Source organism: Fonsecaea erecta, assembly GCF_001651985.1.
Source record: "Fonsecaea erecta strain CBS 125763 chromosome Unknown Scaff12, whole genome shotgun sequence".
NCBI lineage: Eukaryota > Fungi > Ascomycota > Eurotiomycetes > Chaetothyriales > Herpotrichiellaceae > Fonsecaea > Fonsecaea erecta.
The window spans coordinates 203,615-218,150 of NW_017387255.1; the positions used below are offsets into that span (position 1 = coordinate 203,615).

The 14,536-nt window shown below is 52.9% G+C and overlaps 3 protein-coding genes across 3 annotated transcripts; 1 reads left to right on the forward strand and 2 right to left on the reverse strand.

The window, feature by feature from the left end:
• Positions 1-380: 380 nt before the first annotated feature.
• Positions 381-1,196, reverse strand: AYL99_10636 (hypothetical protein; the record flags this gene model as incomplete). Its single annotated transcript, XM_018842142.1, has 1 exon — positions 381-1,196. The coding sequence occupies one exon, from the start codon at positions 1,194-1,196 to the stop codon at positions 381-383; it is 816 nt and encodes a 271-aa protein (XP_018688303.1).
• Positions 1,197-4,143: 2,947 nt separating this feature from the next.
• Positions 4,144-6,237, reverse strand: AYL99_10637 (hypothetical protein; the record flags this gene model as incomplete). The annotated part of the gene is made up of 1 exon (XM_018842143.1): positions 4,144-6,237. The coding sequence occupies one exon, from the start codon at positions 6,235-6,237 to the stop codon at positions 4,144-4,146; it is 2,094 nt and encodes a 697-aa protein (XP_018688304.1).
• Positions 6,238-11,275: 5,038 nt separating this feature from the next.
• AYL99_10638 (hypothetical protein) lies at positions 11,276-13,466 on the forward strand (the record flags this gene model as incomplete). The annotated part of the gene is made up of 3 exons (XM_018842144.1): positions 11,276-11,366; positions 11,435-11,641; positions 11,704-13,466. The coding sequence occupies 3 exons, from the start codon at positions 11,276-11,278 to the stop codon at positions 13,464-13,466; spliced, it is 2,061 nt and encodes a 686-aa protein (XP_018688305.1).
• Positions 13,467-14,536: the final 1,070 nt, after the last annotated feature.

Here is a 14,536-nt window from a genome sequence, read left to right on the forward strand (position 1 = left end):
CATTCAAGAGTGGCTGTTGCGGTCGTGGTGGTCACACTCACACTGTGTATGTAGTGTGCAGCTGAAGAATGCAGTGCTTTTTGCTGTGAGGGTCGTCGAAGTCATTTGCCTCGAATCAATTAACATTTGCTTGAAAAAACAAATCCTCCCTGGATCTGCCGGATTGCCTCGTCGTCTCATGATGATGATACTCAAACACTGTATACACCAAGACCGAACAAAGTCTGAGCCCACACATGTTGCGCCGTCAGGGTACTGTTGCACACCTCTGCTTTGTTTCCCAGTGACACCGCAGAAAAAGGACCACTGAAATCAATACTTCTTGACCGCTCTTTCTTTTCTCTCTTTTTTGGCCACCAGAAGACCCATATATGCTGGCACTAACTTCGCAGTAGAAGCACTGAGCCATCTGGGAGATGACGGTTCTCAATCCAAGCTGTGACCGCCTGTGCGAACAGTTGCGGAAACTGCAGATGCCAAGTGTGAACGCCCCCGCGGATCATGGCCGCCTTGCTCTCGGGACATCCTTCTCTCAGCAGCTCGGCCATCCTGCGCGTCGCCTGCACGTCGTCGTGGACTTGACCGGCCACGGTCAAAGTTCGCACGCGCACCAGGGCCAGATCTCTCTCGGAGAATTCGGCGATGCTTCTGAACCCGTCCGTCAGGAGCTGTCTGCTGAAGTTGCTCTTCTCCTGCTCCCGCAACCCGTCGGGCTTGTGCACCCCGAGCCACCGACAGATCGCCCTGTCGACCCAGTTGTACTTGGAAATTGGGGCTTGGAGGCAGTACAAGGTGGTCGGGTGCTCGGCGAACCATTTCCGGTACCCAGCGAATGGGGCCGCGCCAGTGACGAACAGGCTTTCGACCACCAAGGGGTGTCGCTTCGCCAGCTCCAGAGCGACGAACCCGCCGACGGACGCGCCCACCACGTGGGCACGGCGATGTCGAGCCTGCTCTCGTATCACTTGAGCGACGTGGTTGGCGGCGTTCGCAAGTGTGAATGGCAGGATGTGAGATGACTCCGAGTGGCCTGGGAGGTCAACGGCGAGGACGTGATAGCCGTGAAGGCTCGAGTGTTCGAATACGTACGTGAACTCGTTGAGGTTGGAGCAAAGGCCATGCAAAAAGATGATGCTAGGACCGGCGTTGCGATTGAATGAAACGTAGAAGAGGGTCGTTTTAGAGTCGCTCGCCATGGTTCGATCAGTTGTCAAAACTGGATTTGCCTCCTGTTCGAGGCTGACCTTGGGCCTAGCTCAGAACTTAAGGTAGTGGTATCTGAGCCCGTTTGAGATCTATAGTAGTAGGCGTTGAGTAAAGTTGAGGTTGTCGTTGCAGTGGTAATAGGCGCCCGTGATTCCTGTGTACCAAATAGGTTGTAATTGCTGAGATTCACGAGCCAATAAATTTCGTACGAATAGACACTAGTACAATTTCGGGGTTCTCTCCAAGGCCGGCTAGTCCCCCTTGAGCGAAATTTGTGATGCCTTTTGTCGAGAGCACTTTGCACCCACCATCCGGACTGACCTAAGTCGAGGTCGAAGCCATCCGTCGTCCTACTTCCCACACACGCACACCCCAGTTCCCTCAGAGTTCTTGTAGTATACTATAGTACCAACAAGTTGTTGGCTTACAGAGAGGGCTTGTAAGAGACTGATAGGAGTAAGCAGAATATACTACATACCACTAGTACTCTAGTACCATCTATCTCTCTGTGTATAATGGGGTAACCTCACCATCGGGAAGCCCCCCTCCCAAACAGGACCCAAACGAAGTGACTGAGAGGGAGGGAACATTGTTACCTGACATGAATTCTGCATCAGAGGCGATTCAGGTCGGTCTAGGATTTACGAGTCTGATTTGGTCCGAGATGGTTCAGAACGCGCTATGACTCTCAGTCCGGTACTTACAAGCACCACGTCCTGGCGAAGAGATGCTTTGGGAGTGAGTATTGGCACAGAAGACATTCTTCAAAGATGCTACATAGTATGCTACAGCGATTGGGTACTTCTTTGCGCTCTTCCAACATGAAGAGTGCGCGAAGGTCAGGGTGCCAACTCCTACTTGATGGTTATCTGCCCCCCTACCTTTTCTTCATACGGCCTGATGTGTCTTGGCAGCTGAAGTCGCATGCGAAAAGCGTGCGGACTGCCTCTAGCCCTTGCTGCTGTAGCTTTGTCGCTGCGCCCAGCGTGTTGCTTTCCTCCAAACGACGGAAAGGGTGCCTTGCTTCGGTCGTCTGGGCGAAATGAAATATCTCACGCGAGAAAGGGAAAAAGACTTGATGAAATTCGAGACTGGTTCGGGACGCCGCTCGCATTGAGCCAGGGCAAGGGTGCTCACGGGCCGAAGAAGCTTCAAAGGCAGAACCCGACTGTCAATGACCCGGTACGAGAATGAATACTATAGTGGCCAACTGTACATGTTCGATACCGCATGCGTACAGCATCAACACCCCATCAGCGTATCGAGCACAAGCGAGCAGGGTTGTGACTGAAAGTTTCGAAGAATTCATGAAACATTCCGGACCCGTAAAGAACGTTAATCTTCTTAAAAGATTCGATTCTTCCTGAGGGCGCCAAGCGACTAGTTTTCTAGCGTTTCTCTAATAAATTAGTCGATCGATTCTCCTCAAGAGAGCCAGATTTTGACTGAGACTATATTCAATGACTCAGCGTTACCGTCTAGATTAATGCCTAACATAATCTACCACTGCTGAGTACCTAGTGCCTAGTGTCTAGCGCCAAGTGCCCTGAGTGCCCTGAGTGCCCTGAGCGCTCACAACCACTAGTTGATGTAACTGAGTCGGCCTTTATAGTAGATACTCTAGTTGTGAAGGTGTTAGATATGGTCGAGTTTACGCGTCGTAGTTATATTCGTATAGCGTGGTAAACTCGCGTTATATGAGAGAAATAAGGTGCTTTTAGCGCCTACGACTAGTTATGTTTCCCATACAAATTGCGAGCCGCTAGTATTTTAGCGTTCATTTTGAGCGCGTTAGGGGCCGCGAACGTTCGTCACATTGACAAAATTTCGGGTACCAATACGTTCATTCTTACGTCTGAGAATAGATTTCACGTATTTTACCAACCCTGCAAGCGAGTCGACGTCCCACCGCGGTCGATGCCAGTGACAATGGGCCGTTCAGATTGCCGGAAGTCGCCTACGGCAAAGGAATCTGGTCACAGCTCTCGCCTTGAAGTCCATAGGGTCGGTCTCTTCCTTTTGAATCATCGTCCCTGTAGAACTCGATAATAGCAACCCACTTGTGACTGGGTTGCTGGTGGTCCTCGGGGAGAGAAGTATTTTTAATCCCTCGATGTCTTGGGCGGATCCTTATACAGCATCGGTATTGAAAGGCTAGAGAGAAGGGCATAAGACCACTGCCCGGCGCCATCATGTAGAGAAGATGCCACGTACATTGTGTATATATGCGTATGTATTGTACGCACTATTTGTGGAAAGGAGAGCAGTCTGGTTTTTAAGGACCTTTTTTCTCATTGGAGAAGGCGATGGAGACAGCCCCCATCACCTCTCAGAGGGATTTGATTTGACTAGGCTAATAGCTATATAGAGATGGATGCACGAGGACTCTTGTCCACGGCTCAAAGAGCCCAGCCTTCCTCGGAAGGTCTGGGACAACTGCTCGAAGGCAGTGAGGTATAATAGTATGTGAGGTGTCGCAACAAAGGAGAATTCCGCTGGAGACAGCAGCGAAGTCGATGATAGTAGTGGATGACGTTGGGGGTATCTTCTCGCTCGGTCAACAATAGTAGTTCCAGAAAACAACAGACAAACCCGAAAGAAGAAAAAAACACCCTGAACTGGTGATCATGTCGTCATCCCTGACTTCAGTCAGATGATGTAGTAGTTGTAGGTCAAGAAGGTCAAATGCTCCGGTCGCTAAATGCAGAACAAAGGCTGGTGGTGATGATGATGATTGATGCTCCCAGGGCTGATGCAAGGTGGTATAGTTTGTATGTAGGTAGTAGTGCAACAAGTGGTGAATGATGGATGATTTTGAGAAAGGAGAATTGCCGCGAGGCAACATCTTGGTATGAGAGTCGTCAGTCATGAGGTATTCACAGAGAGTTTGATTTGGCAAAGGAAGGGGAGAATCGTAGTAGATATTCGGCCGAAGATTCAGATCCGGCAGGTATCGTTCTTCTTCATGGCTTTGGCCAGCATCAGCTTTCTCATCCACTCGATGCGCTCTTTGGAGCTGTCGACGGCAAAGTGGTGAGACTTCTGGCCTTTGTCGAAAATCCTCCTGTTTACCTTTTCGTTGTCCGGGATCAGGGAGAAGGCGAAAGTTTGGTCGCCCGCAGGGCTCCTGCCCTGACCGAGGAGGCTCTTCTTGAAGGCAGCGCTGAGCTTCGAACTCGAGGCTTGAGCATAGGCGTGCAGGGTGTACTCGTCCACGTCAATGTCCTCTAGAGCATTGGCGTTGGCGTAGTGGGTGTCGTGCATCGTTAACTTGTTGCCGACCAGCGTACAGTAGTTGTCTTGCCACTCGTGCCGGAGCATGCGGGTGGTCTTGCGCTTCCGCATCCAGCCTTGGTGGTGGGCGAGTTCAATCTCGGTCCGTCGGACGGAGGGGCGAGGCACAAGTGTATCGTTCTCCTTGACGGGAGCCACGGAGGGCGTGAAAGACTGCTGGCGATGGTGGCGCCGAGGGACAGGTTGAGTTGACATGCAGCGCTGGATAGGTTCGGGCGGGCTGATTGTCACGGCACCAGCGCCATATCGCATCTCAGGGGGCACGGATTGGGAGACGTCACGTTGGCAAGGATCCGCAGCCATGGCAGTAACGGGAATATCCGTTGCCGACATAGGGGTGTCGATACGGTAGATGTCAGCTGGGGACGCAACCCCGCCATAGTGGTATGGATCTCGCTGCAACTGAGCCTTGAGTTGAGCTTGGATCTGAGTGGGTTGTTGGAGGGCGGAGATGGGAGTCCTCGACGGAAGTTCGTCTTGAGCTTGTCCCACAGGGATCGTGAGCTTGGGGAGCCCCCGCAGGTGCTCGGCGAGGTGAGCGGACTTGACGGCAAATGAAGCGGAGGCGGCAGGAGGCGGCGACGGGTTACTCGAGTGCGATGGGCTGTGGACATGTTGGAAGTTGAGGAATTGTCGGACGCTCTCTTGCGGATCGCGGGGCTGGACGCCGCTTAGTGTCTCGGCGGTGATCTTCACAGAAGAGGGTCCAAGGACGTCCGACGAACCCACGACCGACGGCAAGGCTTCGGATCGGGCCTCAGACACAGGCCGGCGTGCGTCATCTTCCCATGCACGCTGCATACGAAGAATCCTCCGTTGTTGTTTCTGCCACTTGGGGCAGTCTTCGCCTTTGGAGCACTTGTGCTCTTTGGGGAGTACCTGTTCAATGCCAACAATGGAGACGGATTCTGCCGGGGTGACGACATCGGGCTGGCGAGCCCGTCTCCGGGACCGAGACCGATCGACGACGACGTGGCATTCTTCTGGGCGTGCAGCCCGTTGCACAGCTCTGGGACTTCTGGTGTTTCTCGAAGGCGTCCGTGAGAGGGGCGTTTCTAGGGAAATCATGCTGCTGTTGCGGAGTTGGTGGATGGAGCTCATGACTCTATGGCATTTTCCAAAGGAGCTGATGTCGAGTTCCTTGAGATCCTCGAATTGCAAGTCGATCAAGACACTGCCGGAGATGTCGTGGATGAGGAACTTTTCCACGACCGTCTGCTCGAAGCCCGCCTCGGCCATCCAGTCAGCCACTTGTCGAGGAGTCCATGTTCGAACCTGGGACTCGTCGAGTTCTGCGACTGCAGTGTTAAGAGCGTTGATGGGCTTTGCTGGGGTCTTGGGCTCGACAACCGGGGACATGTTGAGGAAGACGTCGTCGTCGGGATTCGTTAAGATCTCCGGAGTGCCTCTGAATAAGTGAGGCCCTTGGGGGCCCAGCACTGCCCGGTCATCGAAATGGAACTCGAAGCCGCCAAGGCCACCGCTATGAGGTGGGGTTGGGAGCTCATCCCGGCTGGACGATAGAGTCGATTCACTGTCATCATCTTGTGAGTCCCAAGGTTTTGGTAGTGAGCCGGATTCGTCGTCCTCGTTGTCAGTGTCAAAGATCTCGGTGGCTTCTGACAGAGGCCGAGGCGCCATTGTCCGTCGCCCGAGGAAGGAGAGGTCTGGGGTCTTTTGCAGCATCTCAACCGGCTGCAGCAGTTGAAGGGGTGAGTAGGATGTCGACCATTCCATGGTGCTACCTATGATGAACAGTCTTGTTTACACTTGAAGGTCAATCTTGGAAGATTGAATCATGGTGGAGATGGAAGCTCATGAAGGGGTTCAGGTATGTATGTATAGACGACCATTGTGGTGGACGTGGGCGGTTAGAAGCCTCGAGCAATGTGACGAGTGGAGATGCAAGGCCAGGATACTTGCAGAAATGGGTGCATGATATTGAATCGCTACTGCAGTGGTTATGCGTGCGATAGATGTGAAACGACACAAAGGCAGCCACTCAGCGAAAAGCAAACTGCTGTGGGCTGGCATAGGCTGGCGGTAAGAGGGAGATGGAGAGGAAAAGAAGTCTGTTCACCAATGGAGGGGCATCTATGAAAAGTACGCGCTGGAGCCGTCCCGGTCAGGGTCTGGCCGCCCCCACTATCCCGCAGTCCGGCCCGACCAATAGGCGGGCAAAAGAGCGTGATGAGGACGAGAAGGCGGGGGCCAAGCACGTCCTGCTGGTTGATTATCCTCCACCATGCAGCCAATCGGTGTAGTCCGTGGAATTTTTCCAAAAATACCCTTCCACTTGTAAATCCCCCACCTTCCCGCCTCTGGTATAGCCTTTCATAGTCTGTTCCCTGGAATAGCATCTGGCGCTTCTCACTCGCTGTAGCCCGAGCATCTCCCCTGGCTCAACCCGTTTTCCTACCGAAGATCCCCTAGGCTCTTCCCTTTTCGTGCCTTTTCCTCTGCGCGCCGGACCGCTAAATTCCCCTTTACCAGATGTCCCCCGTCTACACTTTACGAATTCCCAACCTCCTCACCATTTGGTCCCCCCTTTACCGGAATTGAATTTTGTGATTGGTCACTCGCTCCATGAAATACAACCTGCCTCTCCATCCTTCCTCAATAAACTTTCTCGAGTTGCGAGAGTTTTACCTGCTGATCTCTCGGCAAACGGTTGGAGCTAACGGTGCCCAAGCATCATCTTCTCCAAGAGAGTCACAGGGTAGCAGCAGACCAAAAATCGACCCAGTCTGCCCAGCACGTCGTACACTTTCCACAATGTATCAACTTGTACTCCGTGTCTCGTTTCTGGAAGAGGAGTTCTCAAAGCAGAGTATGTTCTACGGCCACGGCATTCATGATGGAAGTTTCGTCCGTCCAAGTCGATTCAGGGTTCGAAGACCCTTGGATCTAGGCCCTGGACACTTAACATCTGGACTGCCCAGTTGACTTTGTGTGCCTACCCCTCCTGTCCTCTAAGATCCTGGGTTGAACAGGGAGGGTCCGATAGGAAATCGGACTTTCCAGAGGAGGGATAGAACGCTCGTGACGGCCAATTCGGCCCTTTCCGCGATAAGAGGTCTTCCCATCAATGCAATGGCAGATTGGCTGGACTCTCAAAGTCAAACCAAGGCTGGCGTGGGGAGGATCCCACCCCGTGACACTTTAGGGAACTTCTCCCGCCACTTCTGCAGCTTCTCGTAGCTCGCGAAGGGAACGCTCTCGCCAAAGAGTCAATTATTGATCCCATAGCTCGAATGTGATATTCATTGCTTAGTGCAGCTGCAAACAACATTCTTTGAAAAAAATATTTAGCACTGTACTTACATGAGCGGCCACTATCCCTGGGCGAGAGTTCGCCTACCTCCCCGGGCGTCTGAGCACGTTGCGCTGGGTGGTGACGAAAATCTCCAAAGATTCCCTCGGGCACATGGAATTGGAGCGATTGACCCCCGTCTTCATGGCCAGGTATCGTTCCGCACATGGCAGCCACAACTTGGCAGCGGTGAGCCCACCGCTACTTGCCAACAGTATGGCACGAGGACACCGGGTGACCTGACCGTGGTACATTCTCCGTAGCACGACGTTACATGGTACTTGAGATGCACCTGGAGACTTCCAGGGCGGAAGACTTCCCTAAATGTCGTCACTGGGTCACCCGGCACCTGGCATGATCAAGCTTGCACTGTGCCTCCCGACTAGAGAGCGAACGCTTTCCGCGACAGATGTTCTGTATGAAGCTTAGCCAAAACTGCACGTTGGGCTCCAACGAGGGCAAAAAGAACCTCTAGAGGTGGTGGAGAGCATGGAGCCGAGCGTTCCCCTTCGGCGACTTGCAGCTTCGCCTGCATCGTCGTACGCGAAGACCGTTGCTTGCTATTCCTCTGGGCCAAGTTACCGAGGTGTGATAGTGGACCTGGATTTCGACGGGCGTGGGACGGATTTCGACCACTCTAGACCGACAACGACCTCCCACGTTTGTATTCTTGATAAGTGAAGGTAAGGCTTCTGGTCGCGCAAATAAGTTCGTAAAAGGGTCTGGAAGGTTTCGGGTAGTGTTGATGAGAGTTGGATGTTGTGCATGGAAGCCAGCGTTCTCCATGCTTTCCACGTGAATGGAGGGGTAAAGCCTTCTTGTGGTACTGAGGTAACACGGGAGCGAAGTCTTTGTGTGCGATCACGCAGTAAACAGTTCTGCGTCACGGACCAGGTTGTACCATTGCATACAAAGCATGGAAATCTCGAGGAAGCAAGAAAGACCACATGCATATGCGAGGCCGGAAGACCTTTCTAAATCTCTCTGTCCTGTGAGGCGTACGACGAGCCTCGCACAAACACAAAAATAATCTACATCATTTTTGATGGTTACCGACCAAACTCAACCTCCTTCGCTGCCCTCGGAATAGAAGCATGAACTCGAAAGGGGAAGTATCCAAGAACACCATGCTCTCCAGCCCTACTTCCGATAAGTTGCGTGCTTTCTATGAACGCAAACAATAAACGGTCGTTTCGAGCAAGCCCACGCAAAGAATGAGACGCATAAAAGTTCTAAAAATAAGACCACCATGACGAAGTATAGTGCCTGGTATGCAAAGCGAAAGAAGCGAGGGTAGATTTGAGGGGAAGAAGAGCACAAACGAGCCCAAGCTCGAATGGATAAACAGACTGCCAACAAGCGAGTCGAGCGATCGAGCAGAGTATTACTCCAAAAGCTGGTCCGAGCTCTGAAAGTCGCAAGAGCTTGCAGGAAGAAGTCGCTAGTGTCACCACCGACTTCCCTGCCCGGCCTCACATACAGCTCTTCTCTATGGGCCACTGGCCAGTTCCTGGTACGTATATCCCCACTATAGTCCCACTAATGATCCACTAATGATCCACTACCCTAGCTGATTGGGCTAATGCAAGTCTAATGCACGAGAGCTGTCTTGGCATCACGGTTGGCTCCCGTCGTTCCCGCGACCTTCAACACCCAGATTGAACTTCACCTCAGCAGGGAAGACTCCCATCCTTCAGCAAGGATAGCTCCAGCACTAGACCCCAGCCTTCAACCTTGGTTTGGCTTCTCTTACCCAATCACTGGTCCGTATCCCAGCTTTTCCTGCACACCATCGGCTCTTTTCTTGCTACCTTTCCTCACCTGACCAGCCCAGACTGCCCTCTGTCTACCCGGCTGACCCCCCTTCTCGAGCCCTTCAGTGTGTGCTTGGTTGCCCTGAAGATCAAGCCGATCCAGAGCCGATCAACGTGCTACCGAAACTCTGCGTGCACACCTTCGTATGGTGAAACGGCGTACGAAAGTCTGTGCAAACCTTCTCGAGGGCGTGGTACAAAGTCAACGTCACGGAGAAATAATAGGCAGTGCACGTGTTAAGAGAAGGTTTCCTTCTCCGGCCCAACGTCTCTACAGGCATGGGCAAAAGTGCTGTCGTATTGGGGTGCTTCCGGAGATATCTCCAGGTACTGTTTTGAAGAGGAGAGCGTTAGCACTGCATCTACCCGTGTGGTCCTCGACCGGCATGATGTGTGCAACTACTCGCTTGGGGTAAATTCTCCCCATTTTCTGTTTCTGCAGGAAACCAGCACCGCACCGCTGTTGTCCCAAGAAACTCAGCATGCCGATTCCATGGCCAGCTGCATAGCAGCGTCATTGCGGTAACCGTGTCCTTGGTTTTGAGAGTGACTTGTCGTGGTTCACCCCAGAGATTGGTACCTTGGGCGTACGGGCATCATTCGCCTTCTCCCAGCAGAATCCTGATGTATCTCGCCTGTGCAGTTCCGCATGACCCGTTGCGTGCGGGTCTGGGCCATGGCACGCATCAAACACCTGATGGCCCTTTCGCCTTTTTTTCCCGACTTGGTGGGCTATTGCTCTCAGTGGCTCGACTGTCTCTTCGGGGGTTCAATTGCCCGGCAAATGGCTTGTCTTGAGGCAGCTGGCTCTCCGATTACAGATTTGGACATCAAAAAAATGGGCCTTGACCAGGGAGGTGTGGACGAGCCAGGGTCTTGATGCTGGCCTAGACCCAGAGGCGCTAAGAGACTGGTTCATGGGGACTCGTCGAAGCTCTCATGGTCTAATCTTAGCTTCGAAGCGCCCTCCACCCCCCGACAGCCAATCACTACAGATAGCTCCCACACTTCATGCTGATTCCTCATGCTTGCTGCAGACTATCGAGCGACCGAATCAACCGAGTATTGTTGACACACCTCGACAATGACCCATTCGACCAACTCTTTCATTGTTCAATCAATGAGGTTCCCCTCCTCCGCCATCCCAACCACCAATGCTGGATGGGCGTCTCCAGGCGCAGACGCGATATTCATAGACACACCTCCTCCAACATGTACCGCCCCTCTCTCTCATTCGTCCTCCATGAAGAGAAGTTGTTTCTTACAACCGGTTCCTTCCTCGACCTGCTTGGAGCCTCATGTAATGCATGATTCCTCCCCCTCCTCGATCCAAATATAGCACTCTCCACCTTTTGCGAGTTCTTCAAGTCTCTCATATACACCATCCTCGGCCAATGTCGCCGTGACTTCCTCCAAGGCAGACCGTTGCCCTCGCTGTTGTCCCTCTACCTCGTCGACACCCCCCGTTAGACCCTGCGGATACTGCTGGACAGTGTTCGCGACCATTCCCTCGTAATAATCAACAACAGCGCGGTTCACCGGCTCTCATCCTGTCATTGCCGTCCTCAATATCTCCATCTAGTCGTTGTCTTTGTGTGCGCCGAAAGAAGAGTATACACCAAAACACCTGTCCCCAGCACTGTCAACAATGGCCTCTGGAAACGAGAAAAAGGCCGCTCCGACGACCAAGGACTCGCCCTCCACAAAATCCTCCAAGATGCATAGACGGTCGAGATCAGGTGAGCCCTTGTCGCAGACCGCAAAAAGTCCCATTTGAGTCATGATTGAATACTAATATGAACTTCAGGCTGCTTCACCTGTCGTCTGCGACGCAAGAAGTGTGACGAAGGGAAGCCGAAATGCAAGGCATGTAGACACTTGGGCCTTGACTGCGAATACAAGCGGCCCCACTGGTGGAGCAACAACGAGACAAGGAGGAAACAGAAAGAGCACATCAAGACCATCATCAAAAGAACGAAGTCAACCGAAAAGAATTCGAGTGCTCAAAGTCAATGTATATCATACCACAACCTTATGGAGCGCCTTCTTGGAAGACCTAGCTAACCCCATGCACAGATGCTCAGAACAATGCCGCACAATCTTTCTCGGAGGACTCGCAAGACGAATACGACACCGCCTTCGACCCCTCCTTCGCGACCACCCCAGGCCTTTTTGACCCGTATGGTCCCAACATCTACATGGCTCCCGACCCGTACGGGCAGGCGATCCCCTGGGAGGTGGATGTCAAGACGGAGCGCCACACTTATGTTAACGACGAACTCACTCGCCGCGACTCGTCGATATCAACCTTTAGCACCTTCTACCCACCACCTGCTCATGCGACTTTGCCGTCGTATACTGGAGATGACTGGGTACAGCAAGACATCTTTGAGAGCCGACAAAACTCTTGGACCGAGGGGGATTACGACTTCAATAACCTTGAGGTACCCCACATTGCGCATGAATTCGAGCCTCAATGCTCCCTGGTCCAACTCGAGGATTGCGACCAACCACTATTCGAACACTTGCTGCAAAACGTGCTGCCACTGCTGTTCCCCGTCCTCGAGGCCTACCAACACGGATCGGTCCGCTCAAATGTGATCCTGCCTTCGCTCGAAAACAATAAGGCATACCTACATTCCTGCCTTCTGGCGGCAGCCACTCACATGAAGGGCAACAGGCAATTCTTGAGCAATACCGCGGATGACGATGCGATGCGTCACAAACTTGCCTTCGTGACAATCGTGGTCGATGCCCTCAATAGTGATAGCCAGCATAGCGAGATGCTGGATGCTCTACTCGGCATGATTTCGATGCAAGGCTGTGTCGGCTCGGCTCTAGAGCTTGAGAAGGAGCTGATCCCTTGGCACCAGCACTTCCAGGCCGCCGCAGACATTGTCCAAAAGCTCAACCTCCCCCAGGACTTGGAGAGCAATGCCCCGGCAGGAGGTTACCCCCCGTTTAACATGAGTCTGACAGCATGGATTGACATCCTCGGCGCGACGATGCTCGGCAAGGCCCCACGATTTTCTCACACTTATCGCAACATGTTCTTCGCTGGCGCGTCGACGGGACTCGAGAGATTGATGGGCTGCAACGACTATGTCATGTACCTTCTGTCGGAAGTCGCGTGTCTCGACTCGCTCAAGGTCGAGGGTAAACTGGACGACTTCGGAATGTGTAGCCACATCACTTCGCTGGCGGGCACGCTAGATTCGATCGAGCCACAGGAACCTCTGCAACTTCCCTTCAACAAGGCCGGCGTCCTGCGACCGAAGCAGCTGACCAAGAACATCACCGCTATCTTCCGCAAGGCCGCCCGTGTCTATCTCTGTTCGCTGGTCCCGGAGTACAACCGCTACCAGACTGCGACCGTCAACCTGGTTTCGCAGATGGCCGACCTCCTCCAATTCATCCCTTCTGGTCCCACCGGCTTCGATCGATGCCTCGTCTGGCCCATGCTCATCTGCGGCGCGAACTCCATCCCGGCGTCTCCGTTTCGCCGAGTCCTCTCGGAACGGTGCGACCTGCTTGGCGAAGCCGCCGACCACGGATCCTTTGGGCGGATGGTGCGCCTGTTGCACGAGGTCTGGAGACGCAATGACGACATAGTGATTTCTGCCGGAGTCTGTGAAGCCACCCCCGTGACAGCTGGAAGCCCTGGAGGATCGATCTCGACGCCCATCGCCGCCGCCACGATAGCCACCGGAGCCGGAAACCTAGCAGGAGCCAACTCTTCTTCTTCGACAACGACAGCGACAACAGCAGTACCGAGGAACCAGAACGTCCACTGGCGGGACGTGATGCAGGAAAACAAATGGGACTTTCTTCTGATCTGAGCAGCCCCCGTTTTCTCCTTTTGCCCAAGTCCATTGACAGAGAGTATTCTGCGCAGCTCTTGATGGTGCAGAGGTCTCGCCCGGTCTTGATGGCCGGGCTCCTCTGCCGAGGTGCACATACATGCTCCTGGGCACGGAACGAAGGGGAAAGGGGCTGCTCATATCAAGAAGACGACATTCATTTCACCAAAAAAGATACCGACGTTAATTGTCCTTTATCAAGCGACAACTAATTTCTTCCACTCATTATTTTTACCGGCTGTCCCATCATCTTGGGCAGGGAAGAGACTCGAATCTCCCATCTAATCTTTTCTGGCAAAGGATTAATATTACACAACTCCCCATATTTCTGCATCCTGGTCTGGGCAAAATGGCCGACATCAAAAAGTTATTTTTGCATTTCCTCGGGCAATCAACAACGAACGAAAAAGATGTCAACGCGGCGTTTCCAAGAAGAAGAAGAAGAAGAAGAAGCAGAAGAAGAAGAAAGACTCCATTCATTTCTGACGGGTTCTCTGGCTCCGGTATGGACGGGTTACACAGGCTGCGGGCGGCGCAGGGCGCAGAGGTACCAGTAATCCCTTTTTTTCCGAAACCCCTTTTTACATGGCATGTTGTATGTACACGGAGGGGGAACAGGGCAGGAAAACAAGGCATCAGTACCTCTACAGACACACACACCAACAGCAGATCTAACGGCCAGCATACTACATCATTACCACACACATCACGCTCCACAGAACTCACGTTTTGCGGTGTCGTTGATGTTTTTTCCTCTATTCAGGACAGGCACGGAAGATGCCCACGCTCTCGGTCTCACAGAGGCACCCGCAGAGGGAGTAAGAGAAAAAGGGGTTCGAACACCTTCACCTCCTGAGGGAGAAGGAGGGCTGGGGTCTTTCTTTTATTATTAAAAAACTAACCATACTTACTACTTACTGGCTTATGATACCCCCCACCCGTTTCGTGGAGTTGCTGCTAAAGCCTCCACCGAATCTTATTTTCCGACGAGTCTCTTTTTCGCCGCTCCTGTTTTCTTCGAAGCTTTGGGTTTTGTTTTGCTTTGGGCT